Genomic DNA, 23,641 nt, shown 5'->3' with positions numbered 1-23,641 from the left:
TCCCCAAAAGCACGCAGCTACTGCCTCCTCTATCTCCCTACACAGCACCAGGCAACCCTACCTGCTGGTGAGTTCATCCCTGTCAGGGTCAGGCTGCTGTTGCTGCTCACAGGGTGAAACCTGCTTGTATCACTATCCTGTTGCACCTTTGCACCAGATACCATTTGTGATCTCTTTATTTAGGTCTATACAGTATCTGAAATAATGGTGCTTTGGCTAAGAGCTCTAGACATCACTCTAACAATGAAGTCTGAAATGTCTTTATGAGTTGAGTTTGCTGTGTCTGCTAGCACTCGTGAAAAGAGACCAGTTTAAAGAGGCAGATGTGCTTGCCTCAAGGCTAAGTGTGCTGCTGCAGGGAGTTCCATGCTGCAACACAGTCCCCATTCACACAACTCACCAGATCAATGGTGGTTTTTAGGTAGGTGCTGGTAAATAAAGAAGCCAGAAGGCAGTGTGAGAAGCTAGAAGTTACAAGGGAGTGGCAGGAGGAAACAAGGATAAGAACACAGAACATTAATCCAAAGCAAAGAAGTAGAGGCTGGGGTGATTTTCTTCCCTCTGTGCCCCAGTACCAAGGACTGGCTTTAGCACTACTGGTTGCATAGCCTAATAAGCATAGGCTGAAAAAGCTGAGCCCACAGGCAGGGGTGGGACTTCTCTCCCCATTTCTAAATTATAGTAGCATTTTTAATCAGAGGAGTATCCCGAGTTCTGCAGTAGGATTGGACTGCTTACAAGAGTGTGTGCTGACTTCTGGGGCTTCAGGGACAGAACGAAACCCTTTGCCAGAACAGAGCAGGGGGGGAGAAAAAACAAAAAAAACCACACCAACCCCAAAAAACAGATGCAGCTAACAAGAAACATTGGAGGATCAAACACTCTCTACCATTTAATGGCTTTAGGATAACACTGTGCCATCTCCCCACGCTGCCATGGAGCCTCTTAGTGCTGGTCTTGTGGCAAGAACTGCACTGTTCCAGAAGAAGCAGGATCTGCTGCTGCAACTGATGCTTTCTGAGGCTCAATCCCCATATGTCCGTGCTGAGAACAGGCAGCATCGTTCTGCCAGTGGGATCAGGAGTGGGGTCTCTGCTCATCCCTGATGGCCAGAAGCCAAATGCTCCAAATGCAGTGGTTGCAGCCACGTCCAGTATGGGAGCTGCTAAACCTTTCAGATCAGCAGAGTATAACACATGCTCTGCGTCAAGTGTCCACATAGCTTGCAGCAGGGCTGCATACAGCTGTCCTGCCACGAAAGCACCACAGTTATTTCAGAGTTTACTCTGAGCGAACTCCAGTGCAGCAGTCAGGGCTCCCTGCATGCCCTTGGCATTTCCACTGCCCTTAGCCACGATGGGAGAGCCTCCTGCCTTCCCTTCCATCTGCGTACAGACAGCCATGGCCCAGTCAGCAGCGGAGAACACGGGGAGGCAATTCTGGGGAAGAGACATGGAGGAAAGTAATTTGGACTGTGGAGCAGTCTTGCAGTCTGGATGAAGAAAGGTAACAACGTTCTCTCCTCACCCAGCCTAGGCCCTCACTAACCTGAGGCAGTCATGACTGGGAGGACCACAAAGGCTGAGCTTACATGTTAATGCTGTGTCCTGCCCCTGGGCAAACATGTCCTGGAAGATCCAGGGATATCTGTGCCCAGCAAAGACTGAAAGCATATGTGGTCCCAGTATGGTCATCTCAGGTCCTACCCCTGTGTGATTAACCACCAACACTGGGTGGAATCCCAGGAAAAGCCTCAACTGGGACCTGCTGAGCCGTGGGTCCAGTCCCCCTTTGCAGGCAGGTTCCCTGTGTCTCTACCAGGGTTCTGCTTACCTTGGACACCTGACAGGCACAGAGCACCTCACCAGAAACCTGAGGGCTGAGAAGTAGGACTGATGTGCCAGGAGACTTGTCACACAGCTGGTTCACTACCTTCATTAGGATCTAGGAGAGGCATGGAGAAGAGGGGTTAGGCTACAGCAAAGGAAACTGACATGCAGCAGAATACGTGCCCAGCAGCTCCCTCTTACTGTATGCAGCACCTGAGGTACTGCTGGGCCCAGTAATGTGGATTACTCACAGAGAGGGAGTCAGCTGGGACGGTATCAATGATGACTGGTTGGTTGCAATGTTTTACTAGCAGGCTTTGTGCCTTCTCTTCAGCCTAAAGGAGGAAACACACAGTACTTGAGGGGCTACAGGTGGCACAGGGTGGGCTGGATGGGGATATATGTATGCAACATACATATATAGGGAATGGAAGTGTTGCTCTGTGGGATAGAGGGGGGATGTGTGTTAGCAGAAGTAAGACTGGCAGACTGAAATCTCCACATGAAGGCCTGTACAACCCTCCTTCCTCAAAAGCAAGCAGAGATGAACCCCTTTCAAAAGTGGAAGAGACAGTGACCTGTTCGGTCCCCAGCCTCTCTCCTGGACCTATACACTGCCACATGTCTCAGGCAGGCTCCTGTGGCAAGATGTTCCTACTTTAAGAATAGTTCTTGCTGAGAACACTAAGTCACAAATAAGCATTTCTAAAGGGCTTTTAATGTAATCGTGTAAATTAGCAAAACTGTAAATGCAGTGGGAAGCCAGATGGCTGGGAGAAAGGCTCTGTCCTGCCACTGTCTTACTGCATGACCTTGCGAAGCCCATTTTCAGGTCCTCAGCCCACCTCACCTTCTCCATGTATGAACAGCAAAGTGATGCCTATCCCCCTGTTGGTGTTTGCCAAAAGTGCTGATACAGGGCTCTCCATCGTCACAGGCAGAGGGATTCTGCAGGTGCCAAAAGCCCAGTCAGTCTTTCACTGCATTTTAAATGACAGCCCTGGTTAATGCCAGTGAAATCAACCCAACACAGGGCTTGTGTTGCACCGTGTGTGATTGTCCCTGCTTTCTTCTGCCTTCTAATGGGACCCCAGTGACTGAGTGGCTGTGAAGTGTGACAGAGACACCAGGTCCACTGGTGTATGCCACACAGTGCTATTAGCAGGCTGCAAGTGTGTGTGCTGCTGCCACAGTACCTGCTGGATCTCCAGCTTCTTGATGGCTGTGTTGGCTGTTCGCTGTAGTGCTTTGAGGATAGTCTGTAGTTCTTTCCTTTGCCACTGGGGCATTGCAGTGCTAGCTACCACCTGCAAGACAATTTGCTGTGTAAGGACACGAAACTGTACCTAGAAATAAACTGCTAGTGCTCTGGGAGGTCAGGCTGGAGCCTGGCCTCTTTCCAGACCCTCCTATACCCCTATGTGATCAGGGCAACCAGTCACCGTGGCATGTAGCTTTCTCTTTTCAGCTGGGCATCTGAAGCCTGGGAACCCTTTTTCACTGTTTTACCCTCTCCACCATTGTCTTTTCTTACATTCCCTCTGGCAGCACGTCATCTGCAACAGAGGCACCTAGACACTGGTTGAAATCTTTGCGACCAAAGTGGCACCAGCAGGTAGCAACGTACCCTTGCTATTGGCCATGCTAAGATGTGAACCTGGTAGGGAAGAAGTCATGCGCCTCATGCATACAGAGCCCATGCTGGGATCTTTCTGTATAGGAGTGTAATCCTTACTTTGGTCAACTGGCCCACTTCTTTGGAGAGGTTCTGCATCTCAGGAATAGAGGTGCTCCTCTGCTTCATTCGCAGGGAGACAGAGTCCACTTCCATAGCTAAGCACTGGCCTACTTCCCGGGCCTGGAGAGAAGGAAGGAGAGAATGCTTCAAATGCAGCAACAGAAAGAATGAATGCGGATGGAGAAAGTGGGGAGGCAGCAGGGTCATAAGCACTGAAGCACTGCTCAGCATCCAGTGGGAAGACACCTACAGACAGAGGCTTTAAGAACAACTGTCCCCAAAAGACTCTGGAATAGAATGTTCCTCTCTAGATCTGCAACCAACACTCCATGGTCACACCCAGGGGACCAAGCTGGTGTGCATTTATGTTTCCTCAGGATCTCATCAAATCATCAGGATTTCAGTGAGAAAAACTTATACTACTTAGTGCTCATTTTTCACTAGCAAATGCAATCTTGAAACTAATGATAGAAGAAACAAAAGAAACACTAAAACTAAAGAAAACTCATTAGCTGTTCAAGCACACTTCCTGAGGACCAGTTCAGCTGGTCTCGGTGCACTACTTATTGCTTTTCCCAACACCAATGCTACCGTTAATAAAAAAGCTAATACAAGCTTTTTTCACCAGGGAAAATCCTTACCATTTGGAGCATTTCCTCTCTGCCAGATCTTTGTGCCCATGTTCGTCCTGCTAGACTTTAGACCACAACAGCAGAGAATATATAAGAAAAACTATGGACAGTGAGGACTGCTCTGCCCAGCTAGGATACACATCCCTTGTTTCAAGTCACTCCCTCATGCCTGCAGTCTTCCTTGTCTGATTAACACATGCACACAGTTCCTCTCGGGACCTCTCCAGGCCAGCACTTCCAGCAAAGCCTGCAGATGTGCCCTGCAGCTTTTCATTCCTCTGCACCAAGAAAAGCCTTGCTAGGGACACAGATGCACAGGGGACAGCCAGCCAAAAAGAAACAGATTTGCAGGGGTGGGTTTTGCCTTTAGACTTCCCAGTTCCACTGACAGTGAGTCACTCCACTCTGACTGCAGCCTTAAAGGAAGTGGGCAAGGTTGCAGGGCTCCTGACACTTCAAAGGACAGAGCAATCTCACAGACACAATAAGAGGTTGCTTACTTTTTATACAAACCCATCTAGACCAGAACCACAGTTTAGCAGGAAAAAGACTAAAGAAAAGAAGCAAAAGGGCTGTGAGAATGAGGCCAGAGCCCTGTAACGATAAAGTGCAAATCCAACTGTGATAGGCAGGAGGTGAAACCAAAACACACAGGATCACACCTTTAAATACCTACCTGGGGACTGAAATTTATAGTCTAGAGACTTCCTGGTGTTTTGTGCCAAGTTCTTATGTTGGAAAAGGGAGTCTGAGGGGAAGAATGAAAGTCAAGGAGACAAGAGACTAGGATGGGGGGAGTGGAGGTGAATAGTGAGGTACGGCAGCAGAGCTGGGTCCAGGGGTGAAGGAGGAAGCCAGATCAGGCATAGCAGGGAGGCTTCAGCCAAAGCAGGGGGAAGGTAATTGTCCAAGCAGGAACCTATGAAATTGGGTCCTTCTGGCATTGCTTTGACACAGCAGAAGTCTCAGTTCCCCCTTTCTTACCTGTCTGGCTTGTCCCCCTGTCACTGCAATGACACGGCTAATCCCTTTAACAAGCTGACGCTCACTGATAATGGCCAGATCTTCCACAGCTCCTGTTTGTAGAAGGTGCCTGCAAAGTCAGCAGAGATCAGGAAAGAAAACAAGGTGCTCTCTGGGAACAGAAATCAGGAAGCCTGCTTTACTTTTAGACAAGTCTCAAGTCCAGCAGTCCCTTCCCCAATCCCAATAGCTTCAATCCTTTCCCACCCCTAAAGCCCTGATGGCACCCTGTCAGGCAAGAGACAGCAGAGTTGAGGCTACTCCAGAGGAACCTCTGTGCTACCTGCCCAGCACGCTGCTGTCAAATGGCACATAACAGCCAAGTTCTCCCTTGCTTTCCTCTCCTTTCCTTCAGCAGTGGGATGAATTGGGATTTTTCCTCTTCTACTCAGCTGCTACTGAACCTTGTAGAAAGTAATTTTTTTCCTCCAACTCCACCACTCTCTTGTCAGGCCAGCTCACAGACTGGCCAGTAGACTCCCAGTCACAGGTCAGTTGTGCAGTCACAGGGCACTGACAACCTCCCCTGTCTTTCTTGGCTATTCTACACTGGATAAGAAAACAAATACAGTGTTTCAGGTTCTGTTACCACAAGTAATCATTTCAGACAGCTTCACAAGAATTGATCATCTCCACTCCCATGCAGTTTCTTGTACCGCTACTCCCACAAGAATGATCTCATGACTAGAAACTTGCTCATTTTCAGCTGTGTCTGTTCAAAGGCCAATTTGTTCCTGGGTTTTTTTTGTGTCAGAATTGTCCTAAGATTGGTTAACTCTTCTTCTACTCTCATTACTGCTAAAAGCAGAAGAGGGCAAAGATAATTAATTGAAATAATCAGAGTGGTCTCAAGATCTCACAACCGTCTCAGAGTCTCCTGCTGGGTCCCCAGCCCTCTGGCAACCCCAAAGCCAAAGCCCTGTTGTGACAGGCCACACATCCCCTTCCCATACTCTGCTGGCGCCCTGCAGCTTCTAGGTTGGTTTCAGACTATGAAGCAAGAAAAAGTGCTTTGCATTTCACTGAAGTTTTCTCACCCTGGGACTTCCAAAGCTTTGTAACTAGTCCATCCTGTCCTCACAGGATCTTTCTGGTGAGGAAACTTAGCCACATGGGGACAGGCAGTGGAGCTTGCAAGAATGTCTCTACTTCAGCCACCAGCGCCCACAAACACACTTTCTGACTGCAAGTAAAAGTCACTTACGTCCCACAGCAGAGCTCCACAGAGGTCTGCATTGCAGCCTCAGAGTCGCGGGTCAGCACAGTCTCCACAGGGACCCCCAGGGATACTATCCTCACTGGATCTGGATACCCCTGACAGAGGAGACAGAGATCAGCAGCTAACAACATGGTCCCTTCAGAGGTGCTTACAGACTAACTACATGGCTTCAGGTGTCTGCCTCATTTTTCCCCTATTCTAGAGTAGCCCCAGAGTCAAGGGCAGCACTGCCTTTCCCCCACAACCAGCCACCATGAGGAGAAAGAAACAACTGGTGACACTACAAGCTTTTGGTCCGAAGAAATGAGCAGAAAGCCTATGCATCACCAGCCTCCACATTTTACAATACAGTGTGCCTGAGATCTCATCTCTGTCCTATTTTCCTTCCTGAGTTTTGGGAGTCAGAAAGCTGTTGCAGAAACATCTCTTGTGACCCAGATGATTCCTGCTGAAGGAGAAGGCTCATGAAGATGTGCGCTGCCACCCTGTCATACCTCATCCATTGCACGGAGTCCCTGAACTCTTCTCGCGAGCGTGAGGGGGACCTCAGCCATATGCACAACCTCATTTCGTTTGATCACATCCTGGACCACTTGCTCCACTTGCTGCAGCTGCTCCACAGTCACAGGGCCCTGAGGAAGTAAATCAGCCACCTTATGGAGAAGTCTCCTGAGAGGTACAAAACAAAGAAGGGAGAACTGGGGCAGGGCCCCCAGGCAACTCAGCTTGGGCACACCACTCTCCCCCTGCATCTCATCTTCCCTACTTGCAAAAGGGAATTGTGAGCATTGTGACCCTCTCATGAGGGATAAGGATTTTTGATCCAACAGCGTCAGCCAAACTCTTCAAGAGAGATGCTGCAATGAGTGACAGGTCACCAGGGCCAGTGTTCAGCCTGACCCAACAGCTTTCAGTTCCCAACCTCTCTCACCTGGATGACCAGCACAGACACCAGATATGTGCCACAGCCAGGCTGGTGAATCTCTCAAAGACCCCTTTACACACTCAGTCCCATGACCACTGGCCTTGCTAAGTCCTTTCCCTTCTGACCCCTATTCATCCCCTCAGCAAGCCCAGCTCAGTGTCAGGTCAATGCAAAGCACAGCCAGTCATGTCCAGAGGGCCAAGTTTCCTGTCTCAGATAAAATGTGACCTGTCTCTAAAGGAGTGATTATGGTGAGAGGAGAAAAATTCCTGGAGAGAAGGCCAGTACTGGGATGTTGGTACTGCTGAGAACAAGAAAACAGAAGTCCAGAGTCACCTTGGTATCAAAGTCAAAGCGCAGCCGCTCTGCTGTCACATGGGACCCTCGTTGCTCTGTGTTGTCACCCAGGACGTGGCGGAGGGCAAAGTTCAGCAGGTGGGTAGCAGTGTGGTTCGTCATACAAGCCAGCCGCTGGGCCTGAAAGCACAGACAAGTTGGCAGGGAGTGCTGGTTCTCCACAGGGGAGCAAGGGATGGTGTGAAGAGATACAGGAAAGGCTGCACGTGAGGGGATGGGACAAGATGGAGAGGAAAAACAATGGGTAGCACAGCCATCAGATGACTTTATGTCACAGGGCTGATTTAACTTCTTTTCCCATGGGATCACCTCTGTAAAACAGTGAAGGGTAGGCTGGATACTTCTGGACAGAACAATGGCTCACAGAAGATTACAAAGTTGCTTGTGAGGTCTCCTTCCCACTGCACATCACAATGAAGAGCAGTCTCAGGAATACAAGGGACAAGGCTCTGTTGTGCCCAGGTTACTCAGGACATCACAAGACTCTCAAGGCAAAGCTAGGAAAAGGTTAAAAGCAGTGAGTTATCACCTCATCCACAAAGAGCTGCACTTGGTCCCCAGCACGCAGGGTTTCCACAGCAGTGACCTCATGGATCACGTAACCACCACAGGGACGGACTGATTCTACAGGGAAGAGTATGTCCTGAGCAAGGAGAGACAGGAAGATGAGTTAGGACACAAGGAACATCCAAAGACCTGTGCTAGGTGCCTGCTCAATCTGACTAGGAAACACAAACCCCACTGATCTCTAAAAGACAGGGATGGGGTGGGAAAAGCAGGGACAAACTTACTGCCAATGTAATCAGAGGGCCTCAGGCCTTCCCTGCATCCAGCCACTTGCTGCACAACATGTTGAGGCAGTCAGCTTGCAGTGGAGGGGCAGCAACATCACCCACCCAAGCTGATGAATTTTCTTAACAAGGATGCTTGTCCATGAGAAATGGACAGCAGCTGCCAAGGCACCTGTCTCAGGCATCCAAGGTGCCACTTCCGCCTCACTGGGCTGGCAAGAGAAACTTGATCCCTGCTTCAGCTTGAGGAGAAGTGCTGAGCAAGGCACTATCACATTCTGCAAGGCTAAAAAGGCAGCATCAATGCCCAGGGGCAATTCTCAAGAGTTGGAATGTGGGAAGGAGAAAAAGCTGTACCCCATGTAACTTCCTAGGAGAGGGTGAAAGCTCTCCCTCCGGCAAGGTTGAGGAACATGCTGCAGAGGTAGAGGTCCTCCCTGATGCTTTTGGGAGGGACGAGAGCTTTTGCACTGGGTTTCAGGTTGTGCACTGCTTGCAGTCATGCAGGACTGGCCAGAGACAAGTTACTCAGCTTGTGGGCTCTCTGATCATCGATTGCCTTCTCTCTGCATTGCAACCCTAGCTGGCAAGAGCGCAGCACATTAAAGATGACTTTCCAGCATTCCCCAGCAAGAAGAAATTGCAAAGGGCTGAGAAAGACAACCAGAGGAGCAGGTCCACCTCTGTGAAGTTACTGCTACTTCTCCCTCACTCCACCAACCCCAAGGCAAAGCCAAGGGAACTGTCAAGAGTCAGCAACTTGCAAGTTAACACAGTAAAACAGCCCATCACTTGGGGAAGTCTGCCTGGCCTCAGTATCTACAGCAGCCTTGGGTTCAGGCACCAAAGGGTCTCACCTGCTGTCCTAAACGTATCATATAGCCTTGGTCAGAGGCTTGCCCGCCCTGCTCTGCATAGAAGTTAGTCCTGTCCAAGATGACACCACAGCGCTGCCCTGCCCCAACCTCCTTCTGGAGAGACTGATCTCTGTACAGCATCAGGACAGTGGCCTGGCACGGGCTGAACTCTGTCAGGGAGAAGAATATGGCAGCAATTAGTATATACACCCTATCAGATTGCAACATGAAAGGAGGGGTCACTTCCCCATGCCAACCCTGCCAACACCGGGTCTATACTGAAAGCTGGCACTTTCCTTTGCCTTGGTAGGAGAGGAACAGCTATTGGCAGAAAGGACAAAGGATCTGTTATTTGGAACCAAGTCACCCCTCACTTACCTAGTGACAGACCTGCTGGGTAGCAGGTAACCAGGCCGGGATGCCCAATCTGGCTCCACATAAGCCTGATAGAGCAAGACGTGGCACATACACGCCTGCATCTTGCTACACTGCATGCTTGGCCAACCTGACTGCCTTGTATGACTGGCTTGGTGGACAAGGGAAGATAGGGATATCACCTTCTTTGACACAGCAAGTTTCTGATGTGCTCTCCTGTAGCCTCCTTGAAGCCAAATTCAGGTGACATGGACTGGGCAGGTGGACCATAAGGTGGGTGTATAACTGGATGGGTAGCTGGCCCCACAGAGAATTGCTAAACAGTTCAATGTTCAACTGACATTCAATTGCCAGTAGAGCTACTTGGTGGCTGATATTAAGGCCCAAACCATTTAACATCTTCATTAATGACTATCCTTGACAATATCCTGTTTGTGTATGGCAATAAATTTGTGGGGACTGGTTGATACATTGAAGAGCAAGGCTGCTTTTTAGAGGCATCTTGGCAGGCTACAGAAACAGACTGACAGAAACCTTGGGGTCCTCAGGAACAAGTTGAACACAGGTCAGCAAGGTGCCCTTGCAGTAAGGAAGACTGCCTGTCTCCTGAGCTGTATGAACACAAATATAGCCAGCAGGTCAAGGAAAGTGGTTATTCACCCCTGTTTAGCATTTGTGAGACTACATGTAGAGTACAGGAAATTCTGGTGGTACATAAGCAAAAAAACTTTTCACACCAAGAGTGATAAAGAACTGGAACAGGGTGCAGAGAGGCTGTGGGATCTCTGTCCTTAAAGATACTGAAAACTTAAATGGATAAGGCTCTGAGCAACCTGATCTGACTGTGAAACTGATGTTCCTTTGATCAAGAGACTGGACATCCGGAGATCCCCTCCAGCCTCCATTATTCCATGATTCGGCGACTGAGGAGGTGGGACAGCACTAGCTTGGAGATTCCAGCCAGTGTCACTGCTGGGTTTTTTTCCCTCCATTATGCTCTTGCTGTAGTATATATAGTTTGAATTGCTGCACTTGCTGCTTAATGTGGGTTGCCCCCAGAACACTGGGTAAGAGGGAGCTGGCTGTACACAGCTATCTCTAATTGTCTGTGACAGCCACACCACCTCTTACTCTGTGGTTTAGCTTTATGCTTTCCCTAGAGCATCAGCAGCCCCTGTTATCCTAAGTGATAAAAAGCCTGCACTGGCATCTAGTGGTCTGCCAAAGAAACAGCAAGTGTACTGTTCATAAACAACTACCTAAAGCCTTTGCATAATTATTATTCATTCTCCCTAGCACTCACACCCAGAAGCCTAGTTGTTGGGGACAACATATTGATGGGGTTTCATATTGAGTGAGCTCAACAAGCAAGTGCAGATCAACCAGGTGATTGGGCCCAGCCATCATGGGTTCATGAAAGGCAGGTCCTGCTTGACCAACCTGATCTCCTACCTGCCTGGTGGATGAAGGAAACGCTGTGGATGTCATCTACCTGGACTTTAGCAAAGCCTTTGACACAGTCTCCCATAGCATTCTCCTTAGGAAGCTGGCAGCCCATAGCTTGGACAGGCGCACTCTTCGCTGGGTAAAAAACTGGTTGGGTGACCGAGCCCAGAGAGTAGTAGTGAATGGACTTAAGTCCAGTTGGCAGCCGGTCACAAGTGGTGTTCCCCAGGGCTCCATTTTGAGGCCAGCCTTGTTCAATATCTTTATCAACGATCTGGACAAAGGGATTGAGTGAGCCCTCAGTAAGTTTGCAGATGACACCAAGCTGGGTGGGAGTGTCGATCTGCTCGAGGGTAGGATGGCCCTGCAGAGGGACCTGGACAGGCTGGACCCATGGGCCGAGGCCAACTGTATGAGGTTTAACAAGGCCAAGTGCCGGGTCCTGCACTTGGGACACAACAACCCCATGCAGTGCTACAGGCTTGGGGAAGAGTGGCTGGAAGGCTGCCTGGCCGAAAAGGACCTGGGGGTGCTGGTTGACAGCCGGCTGAACATGAGCCAGCAGTGTGCCCAGGTGGCCAAGGCGGCCAACAGCATCCTGGCTTGTGTCAGGAATAGCGTGGCCAGCAGGAGCAGGGAGGTGATTGTCCCCCTGTACTCGGCGCTGGTGAGGCCGCACCTGGAATCCTGTGTCCGGTTTTGGGCCCCTCAATACAAGAAAGACATTGAGGTGCTGGAGCGTGTCCAGAGAAGGGCAGGGAAGCTGGTGAAGGGTCTGGAGCACAGGCCTTACGAGGAGCGGCTGAGGGAACTGAGGTTGTTTAGTCTGGAGAAGAGGCTGAGGGGAGACCTCATCACTCTCTACAACTACCTGAAAGGAGGCTGTAGTGAGGTGGGTGTTGGTCTCTTCTCTCAAGTAGTTAGCAATAGGACGAGAGGAAATGGGCTCAAGCTGCGCCAGGGGAGGTTTAGATTGGATATTAGGAAGAATTTCTTCAGAGAAAGGGTAGTCAAGCATTGGAACAGGCTGCCCAGAGAGGTGGTGGAGTCACCATCCCTGGAAGTGTTCAAAAAATGGGCAGACGTGGCACTTTGGGACATGGTTTAGTAGGCATGGTGGTGTTGGGTTGATAACTGGAATGATGATCATAGAGATCCTTTCCAATCTTAATGATTCCTAGTTTTTACTTTCATTACAAATGATCCAGCCACCAAGCCAGGAGGCGTGGGGTTGCTACTCTACCCTTAATTGGTTTAGTGGTGGACTTGGTAATGTTAGGTTAATGGTTGGACTGGATGATCTTAAAGGTCTTTTCCAACCTAAACGATTCTATGATTCTATAACTTATCTCTAGCAGAAATCAACAGTCCCTGCTTCACCACTGCACAGCAAGACCAAGCCAGAGCTCACAGCCTTGTCACCCGCCCAGAGCCTTCCTGGGGACGCACCAACAGCAGTAAGAAAAGCACCTACTTTGGGATGAGGTACAGGGGTAGAGAAAAGATGCAGCAGCAAGGTGGACAGGTTTGAACCACAAAGTACATGTTCAGCATGCATGAGGTTAGGCAGTAAAAGCAGCCTTGTGAGGGATTCCAGCACCCTCAGGCAGAACTTGACTTACAGATGGGATCTGCCCACTTACCGTACTGCCCATGCTGCCCAAGCGTGTAGGCATACTTTGGAGAATCATCAGTAGCAGGCACGTTGTCGCTCCGCAGCTGAGCCAGCGAGTGCACATCAAGGCGCGTATTTGTGTCATCCAGCTGCCCTGCCTGGTGGCCACCAGCCTTCCGCTACAGTGGAGCAAAGGCACAGTTAGATGGGAGATCCCTGGGAGCACTCAAACCAGTAACTAGAGTTGTAAGGCTAACAACAACTTCTTCCATCTTCCTGGAAAAGGCTTGTTTAGATCCAGGCTGATGGAGGCTACTGCTAAACCAACCCCATTCCTTCAAACCCCACAAACACTCAATACCACCCTGTGCTAGCCTTGAGGCAGGCCATAAGTAACAGCTAACACAATCCTCCCAGCACAGCTTGCTGTGTAGCGGTGGAACTTCCAGGCCATTAAAGCTCCAGAGAGCAAGGCCTTGAACTGATTACTGCACACGGTGGGCAGTGCAAGTCTTCCAGCACTACAGAGGCTGAGGGGATTTTGTAAACTTCATGAATCATTTGCTATTTGGGCTAAGCTGGCTCTGCTTTCTGTGAGGAGCTGGACTACATGACCGACAGAGGACACTCCTAACCTGTATAATTCTATGATAACCTCCACTCCAGCAACAGTGAGCATCATAAAACACTTCTACTGATCTGAAAAGAATCACCAGCCAGTACTTCTCAGCCCCACACCCACAAGCAAAGGCACTCTGACCCCACTGCTGTTTCAGACCCACTTCCCCTTCAGGGAAAAGGCACATTGCCCTGTGGTGCATCCGAAGAACCTTACTAGTGAAAGGAATTCTGCCTCCATGCTCACAAGAGGGAAGGCTCTGAATTATTCTGACAACATGAGTCTCCATCTTACTTTTGCATCTTCCAGAGCAAGTTCGTTAAAAGCAGCTGAATCTAAACTGATTCCCTTTTCTTCAAGCATCAAGTCAATCAGATCCAGAGGGAATCCCAAATTCCCATAGAGAGACCAGGCTACTTCAGCTGTTGGACAAAAAGAAGGACATGAACTCTGTGTGAACACAGAAAGCAAAAGCATCTCAAGATTTGCTTGGATGGGACCAATCTAGCATGTGCCTTGGTAACTGGATTCACCTGTGTTGTGTGCAACTGCACTGGTAATGGGGAAGGGAAGATAAGCCAGTTGTTCTTGTATGGGACTGAGTATTAATGATGCCCCACAGCCCCATCCCTGATAGAATTCAGTGCAGCACATCTAGACAGGCAGCTGCTCTGCTTGGGTCCTGAGCTCCTTCATTCAGCTGTGTCTTGTAAGGACCCAGTTAATCAGTCAATAAAGCAGCAAGGGAATGTTTCTAACTTTCCTGGTGCCAAGTTTGTTGTGAGAACCAAGTACTAGAAAACAATTGCAATCTGAGGAAAGGAGCAACATCTGCTCCTCTGCCCAGGGCTAGAAGGTCACTGAAAACATGGGGGAGGCAGACATCCACCACAGTTTTGACTGCAATGCTTGTGAGGACCTGGATCAAACCATCGTTAAGTGCAGCTTGTCGGAGGAGGGAGACTCACCTGGGAAATTTGTAGAGGGCTCCATCTGCTGCACTGTCCGCTCAATGACGCGCCTCCCACGCTCAAGGGAGGACAGAAAAGCGGCCTCATTCTCATTGATGATATCCATGGTCTGCCCAAGGATCAGAAGAAGAGTTAGCCACAACACCTCAGGGAGGCCCCCAGCTCAGCTCAGTCCTGCTACCACGAGGGTCACTGCTACAGTCAGCTCAAAGCACATCAAGCAGGTGTCTAACAGGGGTGCTGTGTCTGCTTGGACCAGCCTTTTTGTTCTGTAAGTATCCATCACAACATGGCTCTGATGCAATACTAAACAATGCCAAAGTCATTGTGCCTCCTATCACCATTCCTGTCAAGGAAATATTGACCATCCACCTGGGGAAGGCTGGAGGCTGACAAATGCTCCCTGTCATACATTCATGTCTGTGACCCAATTAAAATTGCATGGCTGGAACAGCCAGAGAAAATGCTTGTCACAGTTGCTGTCAGCAGAAGCAAGCCAGGACTAGCCTTAAATCACCAGTTGACTTTGGACAAAAGGTACCCAGGCTAGGACAGGCTGTACTTGCAACTCAACAAAAGAGCTACCCTAGCTTTTTTTATAGCAACGACTGCCTTACACCAGGACAAGCAGTCCCTGGTAAGGATCTAGTAGAGATCCCACAAGGAAATTGGCCACAGATGCTTCTTGTGCTTAGGATATAAACATGTTCCCAGCACATCTCAGCCCACCCATGAGAACATGGTTATGGAGGAGGCTATGCAAACTCCTCCAGCTAAGTCCTGAGGAAGGGCTGACCTGCCCCTGAGAGCAGTGCCTCATGAAGATAATGAGATGGGGTTTCTCTCCAGGGTATTCCACATTGCTCACCTGGTCTGCATTCTTCATCAGCTCTGGATAGGCATCTCCCTGTAGAGTGAGCCTCAGTTAATGATAACAACCTCAGCATCTTCCTCAAGGGTTCTCACAGCAGGCCACAAGCATTATAGGGGTTTCTCAGGCAGGTGAGTGTGAAGGGAGCCCCAGTGCACAGCCCCAGGGACAGAAGCACAGGGGAAGAATCACACATGGACTCACAGCTGCCATCTCCTGGCTATCTCCCTGTGACCCACCTCTGTTAGCTCCTGCACAGCACCTCTTGGCAAACACATCCGTTCACAACAGGAAGAAAGCATTGTCTTTTAGGATGCTGTTAGTACTCACAGGGACTGATTTCAGATGGCTTTAACTAACTTTGACAGCCTGGAAGCCACTCGGGAAACAACAACATGCACTTGCATACTTACACACACACTTGTGCTGACTGTACCACTGGTCACACTAGGCACCCTCCCTCCCATCAGAAATGATCAGGAGACAAGAGAGTTTTACTGCTGTGATGCATAGCACCAGATACACCCTCCTGTAGCTCCTTTACATCCAAGAATGTCTGGTGACAGTGTACAGGAAAGGGATGTGGGGCTGAATAGGACATGTGTGATACTCTTCCCCCTGCCCAAGGCAGCAGTTTTTTACTCACCAGCACTTCCACTACGGTAGGCACCAGGGAGGCCAGGAGCCCAGGTGGAGCATGAAGGACTTCAGAGCAAAAGCGGACAGCCCTGCGCAGGATCCGACGCAGCACCAGTCTGAAAGCAGAGCAGGATTCCCCAGCCATGTGAGCATCCCTGCCCAGCTCCCACATCCAGCACACCCCCAACACAGCTCCTCTGGCCTGATCTATTGACACAGGCCAGCTGCTCCCCACACTCTACACCTATCCAAGGATGAGCCTGCAGATCAGAACTTCTTCCAGGCTCTCACCTTCCTGCCTCCCCAAAGCTCATGTACTCCCTATTTTGGGCCCACACCAGAACCTCTCCCTCTGGCTGTCCATATTCCTTTCTAGACCTAACTCCTTCCACCCCATGCCATTTCCTTATGTCCTTACTCTGCTCCAGAGAGGCCCGGGTAGATGCCATCAGTGATGCACACGCATAAGGTGCGCACGTGATCTGCCACCACACGGTAGGCCATATTCACACGCCCAACATCAGCATCCCCAACCAGACCTTGGTATCTGGGCCCCCTGCAGGCCTAAAAAAAGAAAGCAAGGAGATAGATCAGCAGAAACAAACGGCTGCAGAAGGAAAAGTTTCAATGCAAGAGGCAGGCAGCTACACTTGACATCATGCTTCTCAACTACCTCCGAACCTTGTGCATCTAAGATGTACTCATTAAATCCTTCCAGAGTACTATATACCAAGACTTCCATACCTAAGATAGGTCAGCCAATGCCCTGGTACCAAGGAATTTAAGAAACTTTGGAGGAAAACCAGATCAGCAGTGCTGATATCCCAGCAGATTTCCAACCTGGAGTTCTTCCCAGTTTCCCTAAAATGCTGCTCTGGACCTGGCTGGACATAATACCTGTCTCAAAACACCACACAGTAACATGTGTAGAGAAGGCTGTACTATGGTACCAGGCAAGCAGTCTGCATTCAAGGAGCTTTTGCTTAGCTGTGACTCTGAGCAGAAGCCTTGTCACCTTGTGAATGGCATCCAAGATGGGAGTGAAGAGATCTGTGTCATAGTTGGAGCGTTTGTTCTGCAGAACTGTCACCAGCCTTTCCAGGCCCATTCCTGTATCCACGTGGTGCTGCGGCAAGGGAACCAGATTCCCCTCCACCTCTCTGTCAGTCAGCCAGGGAAAAATAAAAGGCAAAAAAGAACCAAGGGTCAGTTCAGGGGCAAAGAAAAGGAGCATGTGAGTCAAAGAGAATGTGAGAGTGACAGGGGATGGAAACAGCAGGTGACCCAACAAAAGGAAGCTCAGGGACAAGACTAACAGCAGCCTGCCTTGGCACTGTCAGGCAGCCAGGATCTGACCATCAGATAGTTAGGATAGACTGTAACGTAGGGAAAAAGGCCTTCCCTGAACAAGGGCCCAAGGCCTTCTCCTCCTTCTGCAGGTTTCTCCAGGCTGCTGCAGACCTCAAGAGACCTCTGGGATGCAGCAGTGAGGGAGAATAGGCAGCAGAGGCTGAAGGAGGACAAGACAGATAAAGCAAAGGGGACCAAGAGCCACACTGGACACGTCTCCACAGCTTCCCTCTTGCTTCTGTACTGCTGCTTCTTGGAAAGCAGCGAGATGTCTGAGAACATACATGTATGAATTTGGAGTCAGACAAGGGCGAAAGGCTCTGGAGCTCAGAACAGATGCCCGTTACCTGCTATACTGCATGAAGACCAGGTTCCAGATCTCCACTACATCAGGGCTGCCCTGGTTCACCAGTGCCGCAGCATTTCTGCCACCACCCACGTGGTCATAGTGGATCTCTGTGCAGGGACCACAGGGACCTGTGTCCCCCATCTCCCAGAAGTTGTCCTTCAATGGAAAAGGAAGCACGTGACTGGCAGGCACCCTGAAAAGGCAAACAGAGGTGGCAGCACTGGGGCATGCACAGAAAGCACATACTAGCCTAGATCACAGAGAGTTGGAAGGGAGGTATCCTTTCTGACTGCTACAAACTCAATAACCAAACACATAAGGATTCCTTTGCTTCTGTTCACACAGAATTACTCTCCTTAGCAGGAACAAGCTGGACCAAACCAGACAGGATCCCACTCACTGACTAGAATGGCTGGCAAACTCAGTCTCTGCAGACAGAGACAAGCTCTCCACTGGGTCTGCAGAGCTGCCTTCCTCCTCAGAGGGAATTCCAGCAGAGCTAAGACCTGATCATGACAGACAAGGCTGTACACCAACAGCGGCACAGAGCTGGCTGCTTTGGGTCCAGAGCCCACACACAGCCTGGAACGAGCTCCCAAAGCACAGCAGTGCTCTCCGCAATGGCTCCATCCTCACACTGAAGCAGCCATTGCTAGCTTTCAGAGGAGAATGTACTATCTGCAGCTCATGACAGAGAAGCAGCAAAGGATCAGAGATCCTTCACACACTTTACCTGGGCCAGCCAGTTTTAGGTAGACAGCCCCGGAGACTGATAACGTCTGAGAAACAGCTTAAAGGTCAAATGCCCCAGAGCACTAAGAGCCCAGCTGACTTTTAACAGCCAAAACAAACCAGAAACAAAATGAGTTTAAAACATAACTTTTGGCCCCTACATCTGATTCTCATCAGCTAAAGAGCAAATGGGAGAATATGAAGACTGAAAAGCCAGCACCTGGTGCTCAGAACCTCTTCTCTAACACACTTACCCCAGGCGGAGCCATATGTCTCTGCACTCCTCATCAGCACTTAGCCCCAACAAGGAGTCTCCACCAAAATAGGTGACGTAGAGACGATCTCTGGGGATCTCGTAGACCTCTGTCAAGAGCTCCCAGGCCATGCTACATGCCTCCTCCTGAGCAGGCAGGGAAAATAAATGAAGCACAGTAATCCAGGATGCATAGTGATGCAAGAAGGCTCTTCAGAATGGGAATCAAATACCAAAGTTCATTTCAGCTGCTCTCTCCCTTTTCAATTTTAAGGTGTACTGCAAAGAGCAGGATGAGGGTCAGGCGAGTGAGACAGCTCACTGTTGCCTGTGGAAAACTGACAGTCCTAAATTTTTGGGAGACCTTCAGGATCATAGCATGGTCTACACCCATGTGCTTACCAGCAGAGTTACATGGATTATTTTCTTTCCAAGGAAAAAAATGTATTCACTAGCAAAACAACTAGCATCTTTTATCCTTCTTCTCTTTTCAAACTTTCTAGTAACAAGCACCAAATGAACTGGAAACCTCTTTTCACCATATTAAACAGTCAATGCTAGCATTCACACAAAGAACTTTGATTGGTACGTGTTGTTCACAGCTCTGAAAGGCTGAGCGTTCTGAGAGTCTGCAGGGCACATTTAGTGATTCAGCACACCAACTGACTACCTCTGCTCCAGGCCACAGAGCTCCCAAGAAGTAATTTGGAGCTTACCAAAATGCCTTCCGCAGACAGGCCTAAGGCACCACAGCACAGCAGTACAGCACCGCTCTGAAAGAAAGGCCGCACTTGCCCCGGGAGAGGGGTCGCTCCTGTCGCCTCACCTTAAAGTAATCCCCAAAGGACCAGTTCCCCAGCATCTCGAAGAACGTGTGATGGTAAGTATCTCGGCCCACGTCCTCCAGGTCGTTGTGCTTCCCTCCCGCCCGCACGCACTTCTGGCTGTTCACCACCCGCCGCTGCTGCGCCAGCTCGCTCCGGGGGTGCGCCGTGCCCAGGAAAATGGGCTTGAACTAGAAATCAAGGCAGAGAGACATCCGCTGCTGCGGGCTGTGCCCGGGGCCCCTGAAACGCGGACCTGGCGCTAGAAGAGGCGAACGGGCGGGCGGCCGCCCCTCCGCGGAAGGGGTCACCCGCAGACGGGCCGCGCTCCGCGGAGGCCCCGGGAAGCCGGCGGGGGCGACCTGCGGGGGCGGGCCGCAGGCGGGGGAGAGCCGGGGCCCCGGACGGGACGCGGGCCGGTGGCGGCGGGGGGAGCACCTGGTTCATGCCCGCGTTGACGAAGAGGAGGCTCGGGTCGCCGCGGGGCCGCACGGGAGCCGAGGGCAGGCGGCGGTGGCCGTGGCGCTCCTGGAAGAAGCGGAGGAAGGCGGCGCGGACCTGCCCCGCCGGCGGGCAGCCGGCACCCCCGCGGCGGGGGATGCAGCGCCAGCGCCACGGCAGCGCCAGCAGCAGCCGCCGCCGCAGCCGGCCGGCGGCCGCCGCCGCCATGTTGGCCGAGGGCGGAAAGGCGGCGCGGCGGCTTCCAGAAGGGGCGGGGAGAAGGGCGGCCGCGGGGCACGGCTGCTCGCGCGCCGCTTCTTCTCGCGCTCCGGGCTCGATTAGCCGGGCCGTTGGGCGGCGCGCGGCGTCGTTGTCGCTCGCCTCGCGAGAGCGCCGGCGCCGCCGCAACGGTCGCTCCCGCCTGTCACGGCGGGCGGGCGCCATGGCGGCGCACGGGGCCTCACGCCTGGCCTGGTGCCTCCGCCGGGTCGGGGCCAGCGGCGACTGGCTGCTGCTGGAGGCCGGCACGCAGGTGAGCTGCGCCGGGACGGGCTGGGCTCCCCGCGGGGGCCGGCCCCTCGGAGGGGGCGGGTGGGCGGCCGAGGCGCGGCTCTCGGCGCCGCCCGGGGCGGGGTGGGCGTTACCGGCGCCGCTTGAGCGGTGCGGCGCCGCGGCCTGCTCCTCCTTGGGCCCGCGCAGGGCAGGGGCGAGCGGCCCTCGGCGCGCTTTGTTCCGGAGCCTCGTTGTTCCTTAACGCGCCTCCGAGGAGAGGCGAGGCCCTCTCCGCCCCGTCCCGTCCCGTCCCGGTTAACGAGCAGCGGTTGCGGATCGCTGCTGGGAGGAGCCGCCCGCTCGCCGCGCTGCACGCCCGGCCCCCCAGGGACGGCCCGGTGGGGCGCTCCCGCGGGCGCGGAGCGGGGCAGCGGCGGCCGGGGCTGGCGCGTTTCGGCACCGGTGACCCGTTGGGGCGCGGCGCGGGCGTTCCGGCCTGATGTGCCCCGCCTCGGGTTGTTAATGCTTTTTAACAGGGTCTCGTGTTGAAACAGGAGCTGTTTGTGTGACAGCAGCGTAGGTGTGTGTGTGCGGAGCGGGGCCATCCGTAGCCTAATTAACAAGGCGATGCTTTGGCGAGGTTAACTACACAATGTATTTGAGTTTTGTGGCTTACATTATTCGGGTGTAGACAAGGTCACGTTTTAAATCAGTTTCAGTTATGTTTCAGTATGGTACAGGAATAACTCTTTTCCAGTGGTCATGTTTTTTCAATTGCAAAGCCCAAATGGGTCCTCACGCTCTTTCTCTTAAGCCCAGCAGGCGAGCCCATTTGCCCAGGATGGGGTGCTGTAAGAGGACTGCCGTTCTAGTGGTCGAAATCAGGCAGCTAGGTGTTGTGGGTTCGCACTGTACCTTATTCTTTTGTCCTTATGCACTGCAAGAAGTACCCCTCTTGACTCACTTTTCAACGCTAGGCAACTCTTCAAGCAAATGCATAGTTTTGTTGCTCTCCCGTTATGGATTTGAAGCCATGAGGTGTGCAAGTATGCTCAGTGAAGAACTGGAGTTAATACATCTGCAAAACATGCAGCCAGGGCTCTGCTAATTGTGTGGAGAATCTCGTTCAAGGTGTTATTACTGTGGTTGTCTGCACAGCACTATGTTCCTTGCCATAGGCAACCTGACGGCGTGCCGGTACTGCAGGCTTGTCAGGTCACAGGCTAGCATATTAGCACGAACTGCTGTCACTAGGGATTTAAATGTCAGTGCCAAACTGCACTGCTGAGGTGTGGGGATGTGCTGTGGTCTGCCAGCGCCGCGGTGGGCAGCAGCAAACTCAGCAGGTGAGTGGTAACATCTCAGCTCCCCACCGCAGTTTGCTCAATCAACTTGATCAAGGGGAAGTTTCGCGACTGGCCCTACTCGGTCTTGCTTGTGTTGGTGCGTAAGGCCATGCAGATGCATGTGACCAGGCACTCAGAATTGTCCACATGGGTTAGGCATCTCTGCTGCAACTGCAGGGACAGGTGCAAAGCTGAGTTTATAACTGAATCTGCCTGAGTCTCTGTACTTCCCATGTATGCAATCCATGTTGACAGAATGCTAATACGTTCAAGAGGTAGAGATCAAATGTGGTTAAGTTTGCTTTCGTGATCTTAGGTTGCTTCCTTGCACTTAGTTATGACACGGGAGTCTGAGTTCTTGCTTTCAACTCAAAGTGAGACCCGCTCAGGTAATGCGTAGTGAATGAACTTTTCAGGACTGCAGCATCTTGCCATCTTGTAGGAGTTGGAAGGTGTGATGCAAATGAGTTGGGATTGCAGGGGAAAAGAGGGGCAGCCTTCATCTAAGGCTACATTGGATCCAGGCAGTTGTCTAATGGCATGATAAGCTGACTGAAAACTTGTGCAACGCACAGATGAGTAAGAAAAGTGGATGTGATTATCAGCTTTTGCAAAGGAGGCAGTGGAGGGAGGGAGAGCAGAGCCATGCTTTAAATGGCAGCCTGCAGTTAGATCAGATTTAATAAGGTACTGTGAAACGGTACGATTAAATTATGTCCCTTCTTCCAAAGATGCTATTAGAGTCTAATAAGATTATTTAGATCACTTCCACTACTGGTTATGAACTGCATGTAGCTTAGTTTCTGAGCCTTGAGACTGATGGTGTCCTTTACAAAAATACTGTGCATTTAGGGCACGGTTACATGTGCTTTTTTTTTTTCTTAATGGCAGTTTTCTGGGCTATTTTTTCCTGAGTCTTTCCTGTTTACAGACAGTTGAACAAATCCAACTAGCAAAAGAAGAAGGTAAGAAGTAATCTTGAGACCCATGAACAATTGTACTGGTTTGAAGAAATGGTGCTTAGTTAGGTAATGAATAAGGTGGGACACGGATTGATTGAGAGTGGCTTTGAGCAGCTTTGCTGCTGACGAAGATTTCCATGAAACCAAGGCTGTAACCTGTCTTAGAGCAATTAAATTTTCCTCAGTGGGAGAGAAAGACAATACTTCAAACTTCGCAGGTTTCCATTTTCTATCTACTCTTGAATTTAAATGCAAAAAATAAATCATATTATCCTGAACTCTTTGGAAATAGCTATAAGATGCTAATCTACTTAGATTTGTTCTGTACTTGAGTCGAAACCATGTAAACTGAATTTACCATGTCATTGCTGATTGCAGTTACTAAACTACTTTATTTTTAGGTAACTATAGGCCGAGGATTAGATCTCACGTACCAGCTGGTGTCAAAATCCTGTCCCTTGATGATCTCTCGTAAGCACTGTGTTTTTCAGCAAAATGCCGAAGGGCAGTGGACTGTCAAGGATAACAAGGTACAGAGACTGATTAAAGACCTTGTACTCTTGAGATTCACTGAAGAGAATGCCCAGTTTGGGCTCAGACAGTGTATGTGCTATGATATAATATGGTATAAGTGTGATAGAAGGCCCATGGGAATGTGTCTTGTCTGTTGTGCGCTTCCAGCAGGAAGCTTCAGTCTGCTGCAATTGGGATGCAAACCGTATTGCTTTATGTAGATTTGTCTCTTGGGTTAGCATTTTTCAGGCAAGTGTAGTCTCACCAAGGGCACTTTGTAGTCTGTTCACCTATTTTGTGTTACTCTCTTGGAAAAAAAAAAAACCACAAAAAACCAAAATAAACCCCCCCCCCCCCCCCCAAAAAAAAACCCCTATGAATTTTGGCAGTATTCAAAAGGATAATGTTCTTGTACTGCTAATGAAAGGATAAACTGATAACTCCTTATTGTAGTGACACCATTGCTTTAATT

At 50.7% G+C, this 23,641-nt stretch overlaps 3 protein-coding genes across 4 annotated transcripts in view; 1 reads left to right on the top strand and 2 right to left on the bottom strand.

Moving 5' to 3' along the window:
- DRC5 (dynein regulatory complex subunit 5) overlaps positions 1-1,856 on the bottom strand; it is a 33,375-nt gene extending 31,519 nt beyond the window's left edge. Inside the window, exon 1 of the mRNA XM_075707854.1 lies at positions 1,834-1,856. The gene's annotated coding sequence lies outside the window, so the exon portion shown is untranslated. The remainder of the gene's footprint in view (positions 1-1,833) is intronic.
- Positions 882-20,300, bottom strand: AARS2 (alanyl-tRNA synthetase 2, mitochondrial). Its single transcript, XM_075707687.1, has 22 exons — positions 19,854-20,300; positions 19,418-19,606; positions 18,593-18,738; positions 17,605-17,799; positions 16,923-17,067; positions 16,326-16,471; positions 15,915-16,023; positions 15,266-15,304; positions 14,395-14,506; positions 13,721-13,848; positions 12,836-12,986; positions 9,372-9,541; positions 8,253-8,366; positions 7,703-7,843; positions 6,936-7,073; positions 6,427-6,536; positions 5,184-5,292; positions 3,565-3,687; positions 3,026-3,136; positions 2,081-2,164; positions 1,834-1,944; positions 882-1,439 (listed from the first exon to the last, which is right to left on the bottom strand). The coding sequence occupies exons 1-22, from the start codon at positions 20,298-20,300 to the stop codon at positions 1,275-1,277; spliced, it is 3,183 nt and encodes a 1,060-aa protein (XP_075563802.1). The 3' UTR covers positions 882-1,274.
- RNF8 (ring finger protein 8) overlaps positions 20,299-23,641 on the top strand; it is a 20,758-nt gene continuing 17,415 nt past the window's right edge. The window contains exons 1-2 of one of the 2 annotated variants that reach the window (XM_075707852.1): positions 20,299-20,388; positions 23,058-23,186. In XM_075707852.1, coding sequence (XP_075563967.1) covers positions 20,299-20,388; positions 23,058-23,186 — 219 coding nt within the window. Of the gene's footprint in view, positions 20,389-22,932; positions 23,187-23,641 lie in introns of those variants that run through there. The other variant, XM_075707853.1, reaches the window with a different exon arrangement.

This window comes from Pelecanus crispus, chromosome 3 (genome assembly GCF_030463565.1).
Source record: "Pelecanus crispus isolate bPelCri1 chromosome 3, bPelCri1.pri, whole genome shotgun sequence".
Taxonomy (NCBI): domain Eukaryota; kingdom Metazoa; phylum Chordata; class Aves; order Pelecaniformes; family Pelecanidae; genus Pelecanus; species Pelecanus crispus.
This window is presented reverse-complemented; position numbering and strand designations above follow the sequence as displayed.

Excerpts from the sequence above, each read along its gene's own strand:
- AARS2 (XM_075707687.1), bottom strand. The coding sequence starts at position 20,300 with ATGGCGCCCGCCCGCCGTGACAGGCGGGAGCGACCGTTGCGGCGGCGC. Across the intron at positions 16,472-16,922 it reads TCTTGGATGCCATTCACAAG|GCCTGCAGGGGGCCCAGATA; the intron begins GTGACAAGGCTT and ends TTCTTTTTTTAG. Across the intron at positions 6,537-6,935 it reads GACTCCGTGCAATGGATGAG|GGGTATCCAGATCCAGTGAG; the intron begins GTATGACAGGGT and ends CTCCTCTGTCAG.